General features: G+C 41.2%; 1 protein-coding gene across 2 annotated transcripts in view; it reads right to left on the minus strand.

Moving 5' to 3' along the window:
• Nucleotides 1-19,835, minus strand: part of LOC124596023 (inositol polyphosphate 5-phosphatase OCRL) — a 99,042-nt gene that overhangs the window by 42,969 nt on the left and 36,238 nt on the right. For both annotated transcript variants that reach the window (XM_047135387.1, XM_047135912.1), the window contains 4 exons: nucleotides 12,053-12,274; nucleotides 11,349-11,484; nucleotides 1,306-1,485; nucleotides 1,121-1,217 (listed from right to left, as the gene is read on the minus strand). In XM_047135387.1, the coding sequence (XP_046991343.1) occupies nucleotides 1,121-1,217; nucleotides 1,306-1,485; nucleotides 11,349-11,484; nucleotides 12,053-12,274 (635 nt within the window). The remainder of the gene's footprint in view (nucleotides 1-1,120; nucleotides 1,218-1,305; nucleotides 1,486-11,348; nucleotides 11,485-12,052; nucleotides 12,275-19,835) is intronic.

Raw genomic sequence — 19,835 nt, forward strand, 5'->3', positions numbered from 1 at the left:
TTAGTTTGGTTTTAAGCCCATTTATAAATAGTCTGATGTTACCCAACAGACAGTTCACAGTTTGAGAGCTAAAGAGTAACACCTATGCCGGACAGTCTCTTGTCCTTTGACTTATGTTTCTATTATGTATATTCTTCACATGCGAATACAGACTCCAGTCACCAAAACTCACAAACTTTAATGTTTAATTACTTTTGAGTGACTAGTTATTGAAGTTGTATACGATTATTGTCACTGAAGTGAGGAACTTGTTGGACTCAGTCATTTGTGTAATGGATGCACTCAAATGAACACGTTTAACAGATAGCTAAAGGACTGTGCTAAATGTGAACTGTGTTGTTTTTAGATAAACGTGAACTGTTTATTTTGTACCACTATTGAAAACTGTGTTTGCTTGTGCTGGTCTGTTGACTTGCAAGAATGATTGTTCATAGTGCAAAATTGAATCACCATTGCAGCTAGAACGCATAATAAAGTGTGTGTGTGTGTGTGTGTGTGTGTGTGTGTGTGTGTGTGTGTGTGAGACTAGGTTCACATCCATAATCTTACTACTACAACTTGCAGCTATTACTTCCTAAAACTGGAATGTTAGTTCATGTATTAACAGGCAGCTTTACGCAAAAATAGTACCAATCTACTGTAAATAACGCGATCTACAGACGTTGGGCAACTAAAAAATTCAAATAATATATATTTCTGGAAATTGTGGTATTCTCTAATTGATCATTATTATTTACATGGAGCACAGATGTATACAGCAATATTTACAACTTCTGGAATGTGCCATTACAAGATGGGCTACATTTTTAAACACATATCTAGTGTGAATGAACTGTTTTTCAAAGAAGAAAGAAACATGGTTTTACACACAAAGGAATGAACCAATGCTGACAACTAAGCACTTAAGAATATATATATATATAGTATGGGTTACTGTGCTAACTCCATTAATCTATTCGTCTTCTGATGTGGACTTACTTACAATCTATTAACATAATGTAAGCCAAAAAACTTGTCAGATTATAACCAATGTCCATATTCAACATTATACAAAATTCTAATTCCTTAACATTATATTTTTGCAATTTTGGAGAGACTAAAGGAAGCTTCAGTTACATACCTGGCATTATAAATCCTGCATATGGTTCTATATTCAACCAATCCTTGCAATAACTTGAATCATCCAATTTTTTTATGAACTCAAATGTGACAGGAACCTGAAACAGTTTATCATGTAAAGATATAGTGTCTAATAATATACGTTATAGTGTGCCTAGCTCATACTATTACAAATTTTACAGTTACCTGCCCTGTATTAGCAATTATCAAATCTTTGGTCTGCGATTCTAAGTAGTAAATAGTGTCAAATATTATTTCTGTATTATCCACCATCACTTGAGGAAGAAATTCATTTTCCAATTTATCCAATTTTTTCATCACTTCCTCGTGTATTTTTCGATATTTGGCAGCATCAATCACTCGTATCTGCAGTAAAAAAATATCAACTGGTTTTCACAATAATACAAAAATACTTAAGTAAATTAGGAAACCAATGTAAATCAATCACACAACAAGTAAAAGCTCAATATGAAATCATTCATGGTTTGTCTTTGGTAGAAGAATACTTCAATGGTTTACAACATTTTGTGATTTTACTAATGTACCATCTGGTACTTAACTTAGTATGAAAAATTGGTTCATTTGAACTTATAATTGCCTATAGTAGCAACTAATTTATTTTACTGCAAAAGTATAGTACTGCATGCATTACACTATTGCTTCAATTGTCTATCTCATTTCTCCAAAATGTCTACTCAACCATACTCTGTATGGCTGCTTTGAAAGACATGACAGATATATTCCATTTAAAGTCCTTGCCTGTATTGAAAAAGACCAACAATTTCATTATCTGGGAATACTAGCAGAATTTCAATGGACGGTGACTAAGTGCTCTATGATCAATTTTTCTTTTGCCTTCCCATGGGTTAGCTTTTCCAATATTATTTACTTTAATATCTATCTCCAATACAACAGTGTATTTTCATACAAATGGACATTACAATAGTCCTTTGCTACAGGTCATCTTCCTAGAGGAAGAATTTTGCTGCTATCATCCCATAGCTCCGTGCAACAAAATTAGCTTGAAAAATTTCTGCCCAACGTGACAACTGCTACGCAATCCCCCAAAAACCACAATGTTTGAAAATGGATCTACAATTCTGGCCATTAAAATTATAAGCATTAAATTAGCATAAAATAGACTATGTCCTTGGATAAAATGTTTAGCATTTCAGAGTTACCGCACAATGTAGGACGAGAGAACACCATCTACATCCTGCATATGAACAAGTTTAGGCAGGAGATATCTCATTCAGTAATAGCGCCTGAATGTTAATTTTTGTGAGAAGATCGTTATGCCTCATGTAAGAAGGAGAAACTCTAGCAGCACATATTGGAATTTGATAGTGACAGGATCATGGCCTATTGAGATGCCATTCATTGTTCTGCAATATTGCAGGACACGTTAGTCGGGACTGCAGGATAGACATGGTAGTATGGAATGGGTTGTAGGGGGCTATACTCAATGCCATGCTCAATCCCAAGTGTTGCTTGAGAGGTCGGAAACACTCTTTGCTCTGTTGTGCAGAAACACACAGGTACATCACACATCTTGTTATAGCTTTACCGTCATCAATATTTCAATTTTTGTAATTAGCTGGTTTTGTGAATTTGGATATGTATCTTTCAAAATACACTCCCCTGAAAAGTGATATCTGTGGTGGTGCCACACTGTGACTTAAGTTGGCAGTAAAAAGAATACCAGAGGAGCAAAGTGTTTTGGTGGCCACTTATGTATGAAACAGTGCAGGAAGGGGTTGAGTGGAATGACCACTTCAAAGTACGGTATAAAAATATATATTGAATAAAATATATTCTCAAGAAAATACTATATGTTGCTCAAATTACTAAATAGTACATAAATATGAAACCTGGAAAAACCTGCATTTCATATGTCTTGAGTTGTAGTCAAGAATAAATGCATCAACAAAGTGCAGTGGCTGGTAAGAAAAATCCAGTGTTCAAATATAAGTGGAACTAGATGCGTAATCCTGCTACAGAGGTGCTATAGAGGACAGAAAAAAGGTAACCAGCCACACAACCTTGAGTTGAGAAATGGACTTGTTTGCAGTAAGACAAGATTCCACATTGACAGTGCTACAAAGTCCAGTGCACCACTAGCTATAGCATGATTACCTTCATTCCAACTTCCATTGACAGGACAGCAGAGAGATGTGCCAGTAGTGGTGTGCCCAACAACAACACTGGGCAAGAGTTAATCACACTGTCTTTCTTATAAGAGCAAAATCCTGCATACAGTATCATGACAGACATAATTCGTGCACAGAGACACCAACGAGAATGCAAATTGCATTTGTTATTGTAATATGAGCCCAGCACCTGGCAAGATGGTATAGTGTGCTGCTTGTTCCACAAGATTATCACTTCTAGTTTGCAGAGTCAGTAATTTGCACAATAGGTCTTACATTTCTGACATGTTGGGCCAGCAGTTGTGCCCCGTCTTCAAGTCTCCATGAATTTATTTTTTAACATAATAATGTAAGACCACAAGTTGCCTTTGCTCTCTTGACATACCTTGATACAGGAAGTGTGACTGTTGTCCTGACCAGCACATTCTCCTGGTCTTATACACTGCGAACATTAGTCACGGGTTGCCAAGAGACTAGCATGCCACCACTCACCATCCACTATGACTGATGAACTCTGGCACTGAGTTGAAGTAGCATGGCATTATTTACCTATATTTGTGATCCGATTCAGTCTATGAAGTCAGTGTTGCAGCTGAAGGTGCCAGCTATGTGTACTACATTTCACCATATGCATATTTTATAGGGGAAATTTGCATGTAAATTTTTCCAACTCATTAAATACGCACAAAATTTATGTGTGATTGCAGTAATTGGATTTGTCATTTCCCCTCCAGTGCAAACTGTCTGTAACTGAATTTAGTACCTTCCTTTAAGTGCTGGGTAAAATGGTCACTAAGACCTACATCTACATCTACATCTACATCCTCCACAAGCCGTATGGGGTAGAGGGTACCCTGTACAACAGTTAGTCATTTCCCCTCTTGTTCCACTCGCTCAGTGAGGCAAAAACTACTGTCTATATGCCTCCGTATAATCCTTAATTTCTAGTATCTTATCTTCGTGGTCCCTAGTGTAATGCATGTTGCTGGCAGTAGGATCATTCTGCAGTCAGCTTCAAATGTCAGTTCTCTACATTTCCTAAATAATGTTCTTCGAAATAAATGTCTTCTTCCCTCCAGGGATTCCCATTTGAGCTTCCGAAGCATATCCATAGCAGTTGCATGCTGATCGAACCTATCGGTAACAAATCTAGCAGCTCACCTCTGAATTGCTTCAGTGACTTCTTTCAATTCAACCTGATGCGGATGCCTTAACTCTAGCAGTACTCAAGAATAGGTTGCACTAGTGTCCTATATGCTGCATTATTTAAGATGAATCACACTTCCCTAAAATTTTCCCAGTAAACCAAAGTCCAACATTTGCCTTGCCTACCACAATCCTCACATGCTCATTCCATTTCATGGCACTTCTCAATGTTACGCCAAAAACAACGTGACTGTGTACAGCATGACACTACTAATGCTGTATCCGAAACATTACAGGTTTGTTTTTCCTATTCATCCACATCAACTTACATTTTTCTACATTAAAGAGCCAGCTACCATTCATCAAACCAACAGAAATGTTGTCTAGGTCATCTCGTATCAACCTACAGTCATTTATCTTTGATACCTCCACATACAGCACGGTATCGTCAGCAAACAACTGCAGATTGCTGCCCAGCCTGTCTGCCAGATCATTTATGTATATAGAGAAACAGCGACAGTCCTATCACAACTCCCTGTGGCCTTGCTGATGTAACCCTGTTGCTGTCAAGGACAACATACTGGGTTCTATTACTTAAGATGTCTTTGAGCCAATCACATATCTGGGAGCCTATTCCATGTGAAAGTTCCTTTGTTAACAGTCTGCAGTGGTGTACAGTGTCTAATGCTTTTCAGAAATCTAGAAATGTGGAATCAGCCTATTGCTCTTCATCCATAGTTCACAGTATATCATGTGAGAAAAGAGCTAGATGGGTTTTGCATGAACGATGCTTTCTAAGGCCGTGTTGATTCGTGGACATAAGCTTTTCGGTCTGTAGAAAATTTATTATATTTGAACTCCGAATTCTGCAGCATACCAATGTTAAGGATATTGGTCTGTAATTTTGCACATCTATTCTTCTACTCTTTTTATTACAGGAGTCACCCGCATTTTTTTCCAGTCACTTGGCACTTTGCACTGGTTGACAGATTCACAATATATGTAAACTAGGTAATGGGCAAATGCTGTGGAGTACTCTTTGTAAAACCGAACTGGGATTTCATCCGGACCTGGCAACTTATTTCTTTTCAACTCTGCCAGTTGTTTCTCTATCACAAGGACACTTATTATTACATCACCCATCCGGGACACTGCGATGGTCAAACAGTGGTACATTTCTGTTTCTCCTGCATGAATGATTTCTTAAATGTGGAATTTAAAACTTCTGCCTTCCTTTTGCTATCTTCTACTGCCGAACCAGACTGGTCAGTGAGTGACTGCGTGGAAGACTTATACCCACTTAGCAATTTTATACACAAACAGAATTTTTATGGGTTCTCTGCTAGATCTTCCGCTGCCTTCACTACTTCATCCCTCAAAGCTACCCATTCTTCTTCTACTGTATTTCTTTCCCCCATTCCTGTCAATTGTTCCCTTATGTTCTCCCTGAAACTCTCTACAACCTCTGGTTTAGTCAGTTTATCCAGGTCCCATCTCCTTAAATTCCCACCTTTTTGCAGTTTCTTCAGTTTTAATCTACAGTTCATAACCAATAGATTGTGGGCAGAGTCCACATCTGCCCCTGGAAATGTCTTACAATTTAAAACCTGGTTCCTAAATCTCTGTCTTACCATTATATAATCTATCTGATGCCTTTTAGTATCTCCAGGGTGCTTCCATGTATACAACCTTCTTTCATGATTCTTGAACCAAGTGTTAGCTATGATTAATTTACGCTCTGTGCAAAATTCTACCAGACAGCTTCCTCTTTCATTTCTTACCCCCAATCCGTATTCACCTACTATGTTTCCATCACTCCCTTTTCCTACTCTCGAATTCCAGTCACCCATGAGTATTAAATTTTCGTCTCCCTTCACTACCTGAATAATTTCTTTTATCTCATCATACATTCCATCAATTTCTTCATCTGCAGAGCTAGTTGGCATATAAACTTGTACTAATCTAGTAGGCATAGGCTTTGTGTCTATCTTGGCCACAATAATGCGTTCACTATGCTGTTTGTAGTAGCTTACCCGCATTCCTATTTTCCTATTCATTATTAAATCCAATCCTGCATTACCCCTATTTGATTTTGTATTTATAACCCTGTATTCACCTGACCAAAAGTCTTGTTTCTCCTGCCACCGAACTTCACTAATTCCCACTATATCTAACTTTAACCTATCCATTTCCCTTTTTAAATTTTCTAATCTACCTGCCCAATTAAGGGATCTGACATTCCACACTCTGATCCATAGAATGCCAGTTTTCTTTCTCCTGATAATGGTGTCCTCCTGAGTAGTCCCCGCCCGGAGATCCGAATGGGGGACTATTTTACCTCCAGAATATTTTACCCAAGAGGACGCCATCATCATTTAATCATACAGTAAAGCTGCATGCCCTCGGGAAAAATTACGGCTGTAGTTTACCCTTGCTGCCCATAGCATGATTTATAATCTGTTTAAGCTTTGCCCACAATTCCCCTATGGCCATCATTCTGGAACTTCATGATTGCAGTTCATTGTCTAAGTGAGATGCTAACAACTGCTTATCTGCTCTTTCTAGCAGAAACACTCTCCTAGCCCTCTTGACCGATTTATCAACTTTCATAACCATAGTCACTATGATGACATCATGGTCACTAAACCATATATGCACAAAATGTTTAGTAAAAGTCTCAGGTTTACAAGGTAGTGTTCAAGAAACCAACAATAGTAGACGTGACATACGACAGAAGGCGTGCCAAGGTAGTCTGCGCGGCTGTTGTGAGCACTATGTCCAGATGGCGTAGTGGTCAGCGTATCTGCCTAGTAAGCAGGAGACCTGGGTTCAAATTCCAGTCCAACACAAATGATATAAATCAATGCCCATTGCCAGTAATGTCTTTAATTCTTCTGTGTCTTGAAACTTGACATTGACAGGCACTGGCTCGCTACTAGTTACATAAATCTTCTTTAGTGTCATTCAGGTATGTTTACATCTTTTGAAAATCATCATGTCTGGGCCAGAAGTTAAACTATCAGTGAGTCTGAGTAGCTCCACAAAATGACAACATACGACAATAGGTAAGGTACGACAGATCACAACCAAACAGTTTTCCTACATTTTTTCAGATAAAAAACTGTTTGCTATCTCATCAGAGCAAAGTGCTTTAATTTTGCCATTTATACTCTCAACAGTTCAAATGGCTCTGAGCACTATGGGACTTAACATCTGAGGTCATCAGTCCCCTTGACTTAGAACTACTTAAACCTAACTAACATAAGGACATCACACACACCCATGCCCGAGACAGGATTCGAACCTGTGACTGTAGCAGCAGTGTGGTTCCCGGCTGAAGTGCCTAGAACTGCTCGGCCACAGTGGCCGGCTCTCAACAGTTCAAAAGTTTGTTAAAGACTGAGTCCGCAACCTTTACGTAATTACTGTATGTAGCCATTCCCAGCAACTGTCCCTAGCTGTGAAAAATCATTATTACCAGTTTGTAAACCTTTTCAACAGCTGAGAGAGCTGGGGGCACCCTATTGCTACACTGATTCTTGGCAGTCACTAAGATTAAATTTGTAGCTTTTTCTGTGTCATTTGCCTAATTTTTTCAGAGACTCTGAAGAAAGGTACAATGTATTACTAGTTTTTCAGCCTCCCACAAATAAGCTTCTGCAGCGGATGTTAATATGGAAACACAATTTTCATCGCTTATCTTGCATTTAGCAAAAACCAGAAGTACAGAAGTGCAAAGTTCCTTGAGACTTGCTGTAAATTTTGCTGCTGCTGCTACTGTTGTTGTTGTTACATATCATTGCTGAGTGATGATACATGACATTTTACAATTGTCACCAGTATCCCTGTTTTGCTGGTGTATGTTGAGTAATTTGTTTTAAATCAACAAAGCCAATAAGTGTCAAAGCATTGGTCAATTTCTTCATATGACCTTTTTCTCCCGGCAGTTTCCATTTGAGTAGGCTTCAGTGATCTTTCTTCTTCATGTATTTTTCTGATCAACGCCAATGAAGGTGACCTGTTGTCGTTTTTAGTATTTAACAATTGGGAAAGTCGTGCCCACTTCTTTTTTCCATCTGAATGAGCTATGAGATAGGAATCCTTAATCATTTCTACAAAAGTAGGTGATTCTCCATTCTTCTTGTCTGCAAATGTAATTAAATGTTTCTGTAAACCTTTCAATTCCTTGCAGAGTCTGAGTAGCTAAACATCACGTTCAAGGGTGGGGGGAGGAAACTCCCACACTTAGGGACCTGAGAAGGTATCATCTATTTTTGCCGAAATTTGCAAATCTCTTTGCAAATGATGAGACATATAAATTAAAAAAGATATCATGCTATCTATGGGCCTTAATGCTTTTAACTAAATTTCTGGTGATTCAGGAGCTTCTCGACTCCAATGTTTGCTTTTGCAACCACATCAGCATTTCACCACTGCTCCTCATTAACTGAATCCCATCACAAACACCCGTAAAGTTAAAATAAGACTAATTTTTAGCCACATTCATTGGGGTTTATAATAAGATTATAAAAATTTTGTACCTGAATATACTCTCTTTTGCAGTTCTATAAGCCTAATGGTAATTCACATGGTGATTACTTAAATAACGTTCAATGTACAAGAGTATGACATTAATTTTATTTTATTTAGGTTGGTAGCGAGTGTAATTGTCTAGTAGAAATAGTAAATCTCTTACTTTTCTTGTCCCCTCTTGAAAAAATCATTTGCAAAATGACTCCCCACAAACTGCAAGGAACTCATCATCAGACCACCTTCTGACGTGTGTCCGCAAATGTTCCATAATCTTCCTTAACGGACATGAATGAAAGTTTACTTCAATCTTTATCATACCAAATATAAAGTCAAACTTAAAAGAAACAAACACTACATCTGAGGTACTCTTGTAATCTATAATATATGGTCATTTCCTAACTTTACAGACAAGCTGAGATTTTTGCCTGTTTGAAACTCCCCTCTGCTGGTCTTTTTCAGTATCACTTAAAACTTTGGAGATGGGCCACTTAGAAGACTATCAGGCTAAGGTGATCCATCATTTATGCCATTATTTAAAGCATTAGTGACACGTATGTAACTGATGTATCTTCAAGATTAATACATACTAAAAGAAAAAGAACAAGATTTATTTTCCATATTTAACTTAATACTTTTATAGATTACATATTTTAAAGATGACAGAGTATAATTATTCCCACAGGAAAAAAGTGAGAGGTGAGTTATTGAGCAGTTTCTTCCTCTTGAGCTTCCAAAATTTCTTGCTCACCCAACAAACATGATGTATTTGTAGCAGAATTACAGCAAACTGTGAAACCTAATAAGCACACACACAAAATTGTATCACTGTGATCATATTGGCTCAGCCATTTGTGGAAGCAGCTGTTACATTCACTGATGTCTCTTTCGAAATAATTCTGGAGAATAACAGGAGACAGCAACAGTCAAGGTACAGGTAGCGTGATGTCCATACATGGTTCTCCTACAAAACATGTCTAGCTTTTGAGTTAGAAGTGGCTCGCATATGAAGAAAATCACAGCTTTACCTATTCTAGGGTTTGGTCTTTCTATGACGAAGTTGTGGACTAAGCTATGCTCGGGGCTTGGTCTCCAAAGTGTTGAACATTGACATAAAGAAGGTTGTTTTCCATGGTTAGCATACTTCACTTACCCCTTCACAAAGCACCATATCCTTTAAATGTATGTTGGTCTGTCTGCAAGAACGAGTATACTCAAGTGATGATCACTGACACAGATCAACTTAGTAACTCCTAAGTTGTCACTTTTTCTTGTCCGAGAGAATAATATCATTTCTTGTAAGTATAAACATGTTACACAATGGAAATGCTTTGATAGTCACAGTACAAATGTTTATTTTAAACTTGTTTTACTTGTAAAAAACATACTGCTTGATAAACAACGAACACATGAAGTTCATTAATTTAATCTTTTCTTCCATTAAAGCTTGTGAACATGGAAAAATGTGAATCACTCTTGCAGTAAGATGCTGAGTCATTTGCATAATTAAATGGATGAAAATAACTGTTTGCAGTCAAAGACGTCACAGGTTTCTGTTTTATTAGGAACCAAAGCTTTGAATTCAGCTATATGGCCAAACAGCATAAATATTTCTCAATTTTTTTGAACTGCCTCTTACACAAGAGTAAAGAAATGATGAAAGTAATACTTTGGCCCCAAAAATAAACCACAACTCCGAAGAATAGCCACAAAAGCAGTGCTGTCTTTGGGTCTTGGGTAGGATAAATGATAGCACACACACTAAACCCAAACTTCTGAAAAAGCCATCAGCCCAACATGGTTCAGGCGAAGTCAGAACAGAATCTCTTAATTATGAAGCACCCTCAGAAAATTCAAATTGTTTCTGGACCTAAACACAGCGTGTACTTAAAATTCTTCAAAATAAGGGAGCCTTAAGAAATTCCCATTCAACAGTCCATTCCTGGGACATGTTATGACTTCCTTCATAGTTGCAATTAACATTTCCAGAACTGCCAGTGAATGGATCAAATAGCATGTTGTAACATGAGCCAGCATCTCATGAGAGATGGAGAGATGCTTACTCTCAGGGATAGTGGTGGGTGAAAGGGGGCATTAGTGTAAACAATCAGCAATTTGTGTATGTTGCAGTATCCATCCAAACACTGCCAAAAAGCAATTAAAACCAACACCTGAAAGTGACAGCTGAATTTCATGTACACTTCCAAAGGAATGCAGTAGATGACTGTTCACACTCATACACATTAAATCTACAATGGAAATCAATATAATGAGATTACAGTAACAATGCATACAAATGTCTGTCTAAAAAACAAAAGTTAATTTACAACAAACTACACTTGGTATGAACTGGCAACCAAGAAATAGGACTTCAACTAATGAAATGAGATGAGCAAGCCTTACCTGTGAATCAAATAATGCACTAACTGGCTTATGATCACTAATTTTGAGTTCTGGATGACTTCTGTAAGCTAACTGTTTGATACCATCACCTTTCCACAGTATTCTATCACACCATGCTGGTGCTCTATTTTTTTCACTGTGAATAAAATGTACAACGTTAAAAATTAGGAAAACAGTGCAAATGTGAACTGTAGCAATTTTATTATCAAGTTACCAGGTTATCTTCAGATTATAATTGAATACTGTAGAAAAGGTAACCCAAAGATACAAAGTAAGAACTATAATCAGATGTAAAATGATTGCCAAACAAATACCCTAAAAATTGGAAGAGATATACGAAGATGATATCTGAATAATCAAAACTGAAGATGGGAACACTGTGGGATGATTACAGTTTTAATATGTAGTGCAACACATTGTCAATACTCAACCATAATTTGCCTGCTACAAACACTTCTACATTAATCCAAAATTTAAAGTCTGCACCTCAATGACATTTACGCTCCTTCACCCAATTGTTGTAGTAATCATTATTGAAGTGCACTTCAAACATTATAAGCAGGAAGAACTGGCACAATTGTCAAGTTTTGCCACATTTATTTGGTAAGACACTTAATCAAATACTCTAATGCACATAAAGACTTATATTTCAAATTATACACAAATTTAGTATGTTAAAAAGGAAATAACATTTACAGCATTACCTTGAATCCCAGTTGTCTGATCCTGGGTCATATTTATAAGTTGGTCGGAAAGTGAGTGACCCTTCTTGGTAGCCTACAAAAACATTTTTGTTCTTGTGTTGTTGCCGTAGCTGGTCAAATTCAATAATGGTCTCTAAATTATTTTTATCAATACAATCCTTCACAATCTTCGGATCTAGATCTGTTATTCGGTAATTTAAATCTCCAAGCCAAAAAATTTGACTGCAAGTACAAAAGAAAATCTGATATAGATTATACCTCATAAACATCTTAAAATGGCTCAGGTATTCTCATCCCAAATCATATTTTAATGTACAGGTAGCATCATTCAAAAGTTTTATTTGATCTTCTGTTTGTTGCTTAGATTTTTCCAAGCACAAATAACCAAAAGATGAGAATTTGCAAAATGTTTGGGAAATTGCTTGAATATCTGATCAAAACATAAACAAAAATAACTGTTTACGCATGCAGACTGACGCAGCGAGTGAAAGCCTGTACAAACGCCAGGAATCAAACCCAGGTCTTCTGGTTACTAGCCAGGTGAGTTAGCCGCTAAGCAACCTTGGCACAGTGGTCCACACAACTGCATGGATTACCCTGGCAAGCCTCCCTCCTTGAGCTAAAGTTTCACAGCTGCCCCAGTCTACTTGAAATTCCCCCTTACACACAAACAGAATTGCTGAGGCTCTCCATGTTCTGAAACAGCATCTCAGCATCAATCGGAGATCCAGCCTGAGACCCAGGTGCAGGTACTTAAACAGAAGCCTAGTAAGCAGGAGGCCGGGTTCGATTCCTGGCCTTGGTATAGGTTTTCACTCACCACTTCAGTCTACATACATGAAATCTGTATCTGTGTGAGACCAGTAAAGTCTCTGAAATTGGGTCATTTCATCCGTAAAAATAATTTTATCTTTCATTTATTATAATAAGTTACAGCTTTGGCATCTACATATCTGCTACATCAGTGAATTCCTTAATATCTAAATCAACAACCTCTCCCAGGTTTTCCTCTCCTCTACGCAACCCACAGATTTTGCCCACAATGAAATCTCCCATACTGTCTTCTTCACACCCTCTGTTAAGTACAGCTCCCACTTCTAAAGGAAACTTAGAATCACCAGTTACTCCACAAACACTAACAAGGGGACCATCAGAAGAGTAAATAACGGGTTTTGAGGCATCTTTGATATGTTTTAGAGGGACATGCTCCGAGTATGATGCTAAGCGCTTTTTCTAGCGAGGGGCCTTGGTTTCCGAGAAAATTGATCTTAAACCTCACTGTGCATTGTAATACACATAACTTTAGCCATATTCCAACCAAGTGAGCGTGCGACAGCAGTTAAGGTCTACAGCTATCACACTGGAGGTCATTTCCGTGTTTTTGCTTTTTCTAACATCAGAATAATTTAATATTTTTCCATTTTATTTTACAGAATATCAACAAACAGTATAATTGTGTGAAATTACTAAGAAGTTTAAATTGTGTAGGTTCGATCAAACAGAAAACGTACTATCCGTGCGGACTTCTCATGCGAACTCTGTGTATTGTGAGAGTGCGGCCCCATCACCGCCTTTACTTGGCTACGGTGATACAATTTCATAATATGCAGAGTTCACATGGACAGTCCTCAGTGTTATGAATATGTATCACCATGGTCAAACAAATGGTGGTGACCTAGCTCCTGAACCAATAGTTTGCATTTGTCTTCAACGTCTGTCGCGCGTAACGCGTTGTTAATGCAGTGCGTGTTCAGAGACTACAGTGAAATGGACGGCCCAAGTGTGTCTACAGATGTGCAGCCAGAAGAAGATACATCAGAGGTAGAGTAGTTGAATTAACACTTCAGAGGCGAAATCACTAACGCCATCAAATACACTGAATTAGATTTAAATCTTCTAACAAATACACCGCCCAACACGATCTCTCCTAATTCAATTGCAATTGGCAATGAGATATGCATCGCAATACAAGACCTGTTGGCCGAGAGACGGATCATTGATGACGATGAATTAATAAACATCAACGAAGAAGACAAAGTACACAAATATGAGGCGGTTAAGTTTCAGTTTTGGGTAGATGTTCTCTTTCTTGCAGGGGAATCCAAATAACATAAACCTGTTTATTTTGTAATATATGGGAGTAGAGGGAGACGGCAATTTCATTGCCAACGAATTCGCACATGAACCAGCAGATTATGTGCCTCCATCCTACAAAGTACGAGCAGCCGCTCTTGCAGTACCTCATCTGAAATGGAGCCTAAAGAGTTTGCATTCCTCCGGTGTCTCTCATTTAAATAAAAACTCAATGCTATATCGATGGAAAGAGGAAGTGAAACGAGGTGGAACTCATCATGATAAATGGAACACTATCAATCGTGAGACTTGCGAACGGTTTGTTGAAGTGAGACAATTTGGAAAAGGTAAATCATATCAAAATTTATGTCAAATACATCATAAGAAAGAGACTGGCTTGTGAAAATAATATAATGGATTATGAACACTGCTGCTCCATTTTTATCGATTACCTTTAATTTTGTGGCCAGCTTGGCTTGAATCAAATGATTTAAGCAAAAGCATAAAATCAGGCAAAGGAAGATTACGAAGTTTATCAGTTGCAAAGAATGTGCAATGATGGAAGACGTATTAGTAGGTGCGGAAGAATTCCGCACACATACAAAAATACGTGTTTGTAATTTTAACCTCTAGTACATAATCAACACCGATCAAACGGATAGTCAGTATCAACCAACTTACATTAGATCCCTATTGGAGAAATGCACGAGAACCAGTCTCATGCACAGAAAAGATTTAAAAAAGATAAGTACACACTAACTGTGTCAGGGAACGTGATCCTGTACGATTTTTTATGTATGCAGCAACTGTTGGGAAAATTTGGTCCAAATATTCAGAAAAGAGTGGATGAATTAACCCTCAAATTTAAAAACTTAATTGTGTCCTGCACGAAATGAGGGAAGTTCATGAAACTGGTGTATGAAGACTTTTTAAGATCTGTGATTCTTCCATACATGGGACAGGAAAAGTTTCTATGCATCATTGATACATGGGGAGGGCAGACTGATCTGACCGTATATGATCACATCTTCGTGGATGAGAGGAAATCGTGCACTTGCACCATAAAAGTTATCCCACCAAAGTTAACTCCACTTTGCCAGCCATGTGACATATATTTTTACCGACAGGTTAAAATTGTCACGAAGGAAATTCAGAATGCTCCAGATTTGTTTGAAGACCACCAGAGCAATCACATCCAGCGACGATTCCATAAAACTACTCATTAATTTTGCATCAATTCAGGGCACCTGGTTTTTCGAATATGAAATGGATGAAACAGAAACTTCTTTGAATGTAAATGAACAATGTTTTCCGGTATCACTCTTAAAAAACCCCGTGCGCCTGCAAGACAGTAGCTATTATTAAATTGGCTAAGTGCTGTAAAACATTGTGTTTCGGTTACTTTTATGACAAATATCATCCGGAATTCTGTTGTGGCATAGCAAGCAATGCAGGCGATAGCAAGTACGATTTTGTAATAATGATGTGAATATTAAATTACTACAGCAAAATTGGATATTTCTTAATAATTTCGTTGTGCCCAACAAGGATGTGCAAAGTTTGTATAAAATACAAAGTACGAATTGAAACGATGTTGGGAGTGATTTACATCTACCACAGTGCTTTCAAAACTCTGCAGGACTACAAATTTTTAGAGTTGTAGGCACAGAGTACCACAAACAAAACTGATACGCCTCGTGTATTGGTTAATTATCTCTTGTCAAAGTGCTTGTGAAGTGGCAACAGTCTCAGAAAATTGGTTGCACTGCATTTTATCAGAAAGTTGGGTTGGTTGGTTGGTTTGGGGGATTAAAGGGACCAGACTGCCATGGTCATCGGTCCCTTTTTCCAAAGACAAAGAACACCCACAGAGAATAAAAACAAGGAACAGAAGAGATCACAGACGATACAGAACAAGAGATACTGAGACAAAGACAAGACAAAACAAACTAAAACCACACAGAGTGTGACGGTGGTTGGCCGACCATAGACAAAAAAAGGAAAGGCCAACCACTTAGAAACACATTAAAAAATCAGTGTAAAACCATAGGCCAAAGGCCAGAATCAACACAAAACAATAAAATAAAACAGAAACACTCAGAGTAAATGATAAAATCCCCCTGCCCGAATAAAACGTAAAACTAAGTCAGCCATAGTGGAGTCATCTGTTAAAAGGGCAGGGAGCGTAGCAGGCAGCGCAAATGTCTGCCTGACCACAGCTAAAAGGGGGCAGGCCAGCAAAATGTGGGCCACTGTCAAAGCTGCCCCACAGCGACATAGAGGAGGGTCCTCCCGGCGCAGTAAATAACTGTGTGTCAGCCGGGAGTGGCTAATGCGGAGCCGGCAAAGAACTACTGAGTCCCTGCGAGTGGCTCGCAGGGATGACCGCCACACAGCCGTCGTCTCCTTGACAGCACGGAGTTTATTGCGCATTGGCAGTTCGCGCCATTCATCGTCCCATAGCACCAAGATTTTGCGGCGGAAGACTGCCCCCAAATCAGTCTCTGGGAGGCCAATGTCCAGAGATGGCTTACTGGTGGCCTCTTTCGCCAGGCGGTCAACATGTTCGTTACCCGGGACACCGACATGACCGGGGGTCCACACAAAGACCACAGAGCGGCCGCAACAGGCAAGAGTATGCAGAGACTCGTGGATAGCCATCACCAAAGGAGAACGAGGGAAACACTGGTCGAGAGCTCGTAAACCGCTCAGGGAATCGCTACAGATAACGAAGGACTCACCTGAGCAGGAGCGGATATACTCTAGGGCACGAAAGATGGCGACCAGTTCAGCAGTGTAAACGCTGCAGCCATCCGGCAAGGAACGTTGTTCGGAAAGGTCCCCTAGAGTGAGCGCATATCCGACACGACCAGCAACCATCGAACCGTCAGTGTAAACAACACCAGAGCCCTGATACGTGGCCAGGATGGAATAAAAGCGGCGGCGGAAGGCCTCTGGAGGGACTGAGTCCTTAGGGCCCTGTGCCAAGTCGAGCCGAAGGCTAGGGCGACGAACACACCATGGGGGTGTATGCAAAGTAGCCCGGAAAGGAGGTGGAACAGTGAAACCCTGGAGCCCAGAGAGAAGCTCTTTGACGCGGACCGCTATTGTACAACCAGACCGGGGCCGACGGTCTGGCATATGGACGACCGACCGCGGGAACAGGAGGCGATAGTTTGGATGCCCGGGCGAGCTTAGAACATGGGCAGCATAAGCGGCCAGCAAACGTTGGCATCGGAACCGCAGGGGAGGTACACCTGCCTCCACCAGTACGCTGTCCACAGGGCTGGTGCGGAAAGCACCAGTGGCAAGGCGTATCCCGCTGTGGAGAATCGGGTCCAGCACCCGTAACGCAGATGGGGATGCTGAGCCATAAGCCAGGCTCCCATAATCCAGACGGGACTGGATTAACGCCTGGTAGAGCCGCAACAGTGTAGAGCGGTCGGCGCCCCAGCGGGTGTTGCTCAAGCATCTCAGAGCGTTTAGATGCCGCCAACACGTCTGTTTCAGCTGCCGGATATGAGGCAGCCAAGTCAACCGGGCATCGAAAACCACCCCCAAAAACCTGTGGGTCTCCACCACAGCAAGGAGTTCGCCGGCAAGATAAAGCCGCGGCTCAGGATGGACTGTTCGGCGCCGGCAGAAATGCATAACGCAGGTCTTGGCTGCCGAAAACTGAAACCCATGCGCTACAGCCCAAGACTGCGCCTTACGGATAGCGCCCTGTAGCTGACGTTCAACAGCTGCAATGCCAGTAGAGCTGTAATAAAGGCAGAAGTCGTCAGCATACAGGGAAGCGGAGACAGAATTTCCCACGGCCGCAGCAAGCCCGTTAATGGCTATTAAAAACAGACAGACACTTAAAACAGAGCCCTGTGGCACACCGTTCTCCTGGACGTGGGAGGAACTATACGAGGCCGCGACTTGCACGCGGAAGGTACGACACGACAGAAAATTGCGGATAAAAATCGGCAGAGGACCCCTAAGACCCCATCCATGAAGCGTAGAAAGAATGTGATGACGCCATGTCGTATCGTACGCCTTCCTCATGTCGAAAAAGACAGCGACCAAGTGCTGACGGCTGGCAAAAGCAGTACGGATGGCCGACTCCAGACTCACCAGATTGTCGGTGGTGGAGCGGCCTTTACGGAACCCACCCTGAGACGGAGCCAGAAGGCCCCGAGACTCCAGTACCCAATGCAAGCGCCGGCTCACCATCCGTTCAAGCAACTTACAAAGAACGGTGGTGAGGCTAATGGGACGGTAGCTGTCCACCTCCAGAGGGGTCTTCCCAGGTTTCAAAACAGGGATGACAATGCCTTCCCGCCATTGCGACGGAAACTCCCCCTCGACCCAAAGACGGTTGTAAAGATCGAGAAGGCGCCGCTGGCAGTCCACTGAAAGGTGTTTTAGCATCTGACAGTGGATGCCATCTGGCCCAGGAGCGGTATCAGGGCAAGCAGCTAGGGCACTGCGAAATTCCCACTCACTGAATGGAGCATTGTAAGATTCCGGGTGGTTGCTGCGAAACGAAAGGCTCCGACGTTCCAGCCGCTCTTTAATGGAGCGGAAGGCCAGGGGGTAATTCGCAGAAGCGGAACTCATAGCAAAATGCTCTGCTAAGCGATTTGCAATGACGTCGGAGTCGGTACAAACGGCTCCATTCAGTGAGAGCGCAGGGACGCTGGCAGGGGTCCGATAGCCGTAGACGCGTCGAATCCTGGCCCAGACCTGCGAGGGAGTGACATGTAGGCCAATGGTGGACACATACCGCTCCCAGCACTCCTTCTTGCCTTGGCGGATAAGGAGGCGGGCCCGCGCACGCAGCCGTTTGAAGGCGATAAGGTGGGCTAAGGAGGGATGTCGCTTGTGACGCTGGAGTGCCCGCCGGCGATCTTTAATCGCTTCAGCGATCTCAGGCGACCACCAAGGCACAACCTTCCGCCGAGCGGACCCAGAAGAACGGGGAATGGCAGATTCGGCGGCAGTAACGATGCCGGTGGTGACAGATTGAACCACCGCATCAATGTCATCAGTAGAGAGAGGCTCAAAAGCGGCAGTGGAGGAGAACAAATCCCAGTCAGCCTTATTCATAGCCCATCTGCTAGGGCGCCCAGAGGAGTGACGCTGTGGTAGTGACAAAAAGAGCGGAAAGTGGTCACTACCACACAGGTCGTCATGCACACTCCATTGGACAGACGGTAAGAGGCTAGGGCTACAGATGGAAAGGTCAATGGCGGAGTAGGTGCCATGCGCCACACTGAAGTGCGTGAAGGCGCCATCATTTAACAGCGAGAGATCGAGCTGCGACAACCAATGTTCAACGATGGCGCCTCGACCTGTGGCCACTGACCCACCCCACAGAGGGTTATGGGCATTGAAGTCGCCCAATAGCAAGAAAGGCGGCGGCAATTGGGCGACCAGTGCAGCCAGGACATGCTGCGAGACATCACCATCCGGTGGAATGTAAAGACTGCAGACGGTAATAGCCTGTGGCGTCCATACGCGTACAGCGACAGCCTCTAAAGGCGTCTGGAGAGGGACAGACTCGCTGTGCAGAGTGTGAAGGACATATATGCAGACGCCACCAGACACCCTTTCATAAGCTGCTCGGTTCTTGTAATAACCCCGATAGCCACGGAGGGCGGGGGTTCGCATCGCTGGAAACCAAGTTTCCTGGAGAGCAATGCAGAAGAAAGGGCGAAGGCTG

This window comes from Schistocerca americana, chromosome 1 (assembly GCF_021461395.2).
Source record: "Schistocerca americana isolate TAMUIC-IGC-003095 chromosome 1, iqSchAmer2.1, whole genome shotgun sequence".
NCBI classification, from domain to species: domain Eukaryota; kingdom Metazoa; phylum Arthropoda; class Insecta; order Orthoptera; family Acrididae; genus Schistocerca; species Schistocerca americana.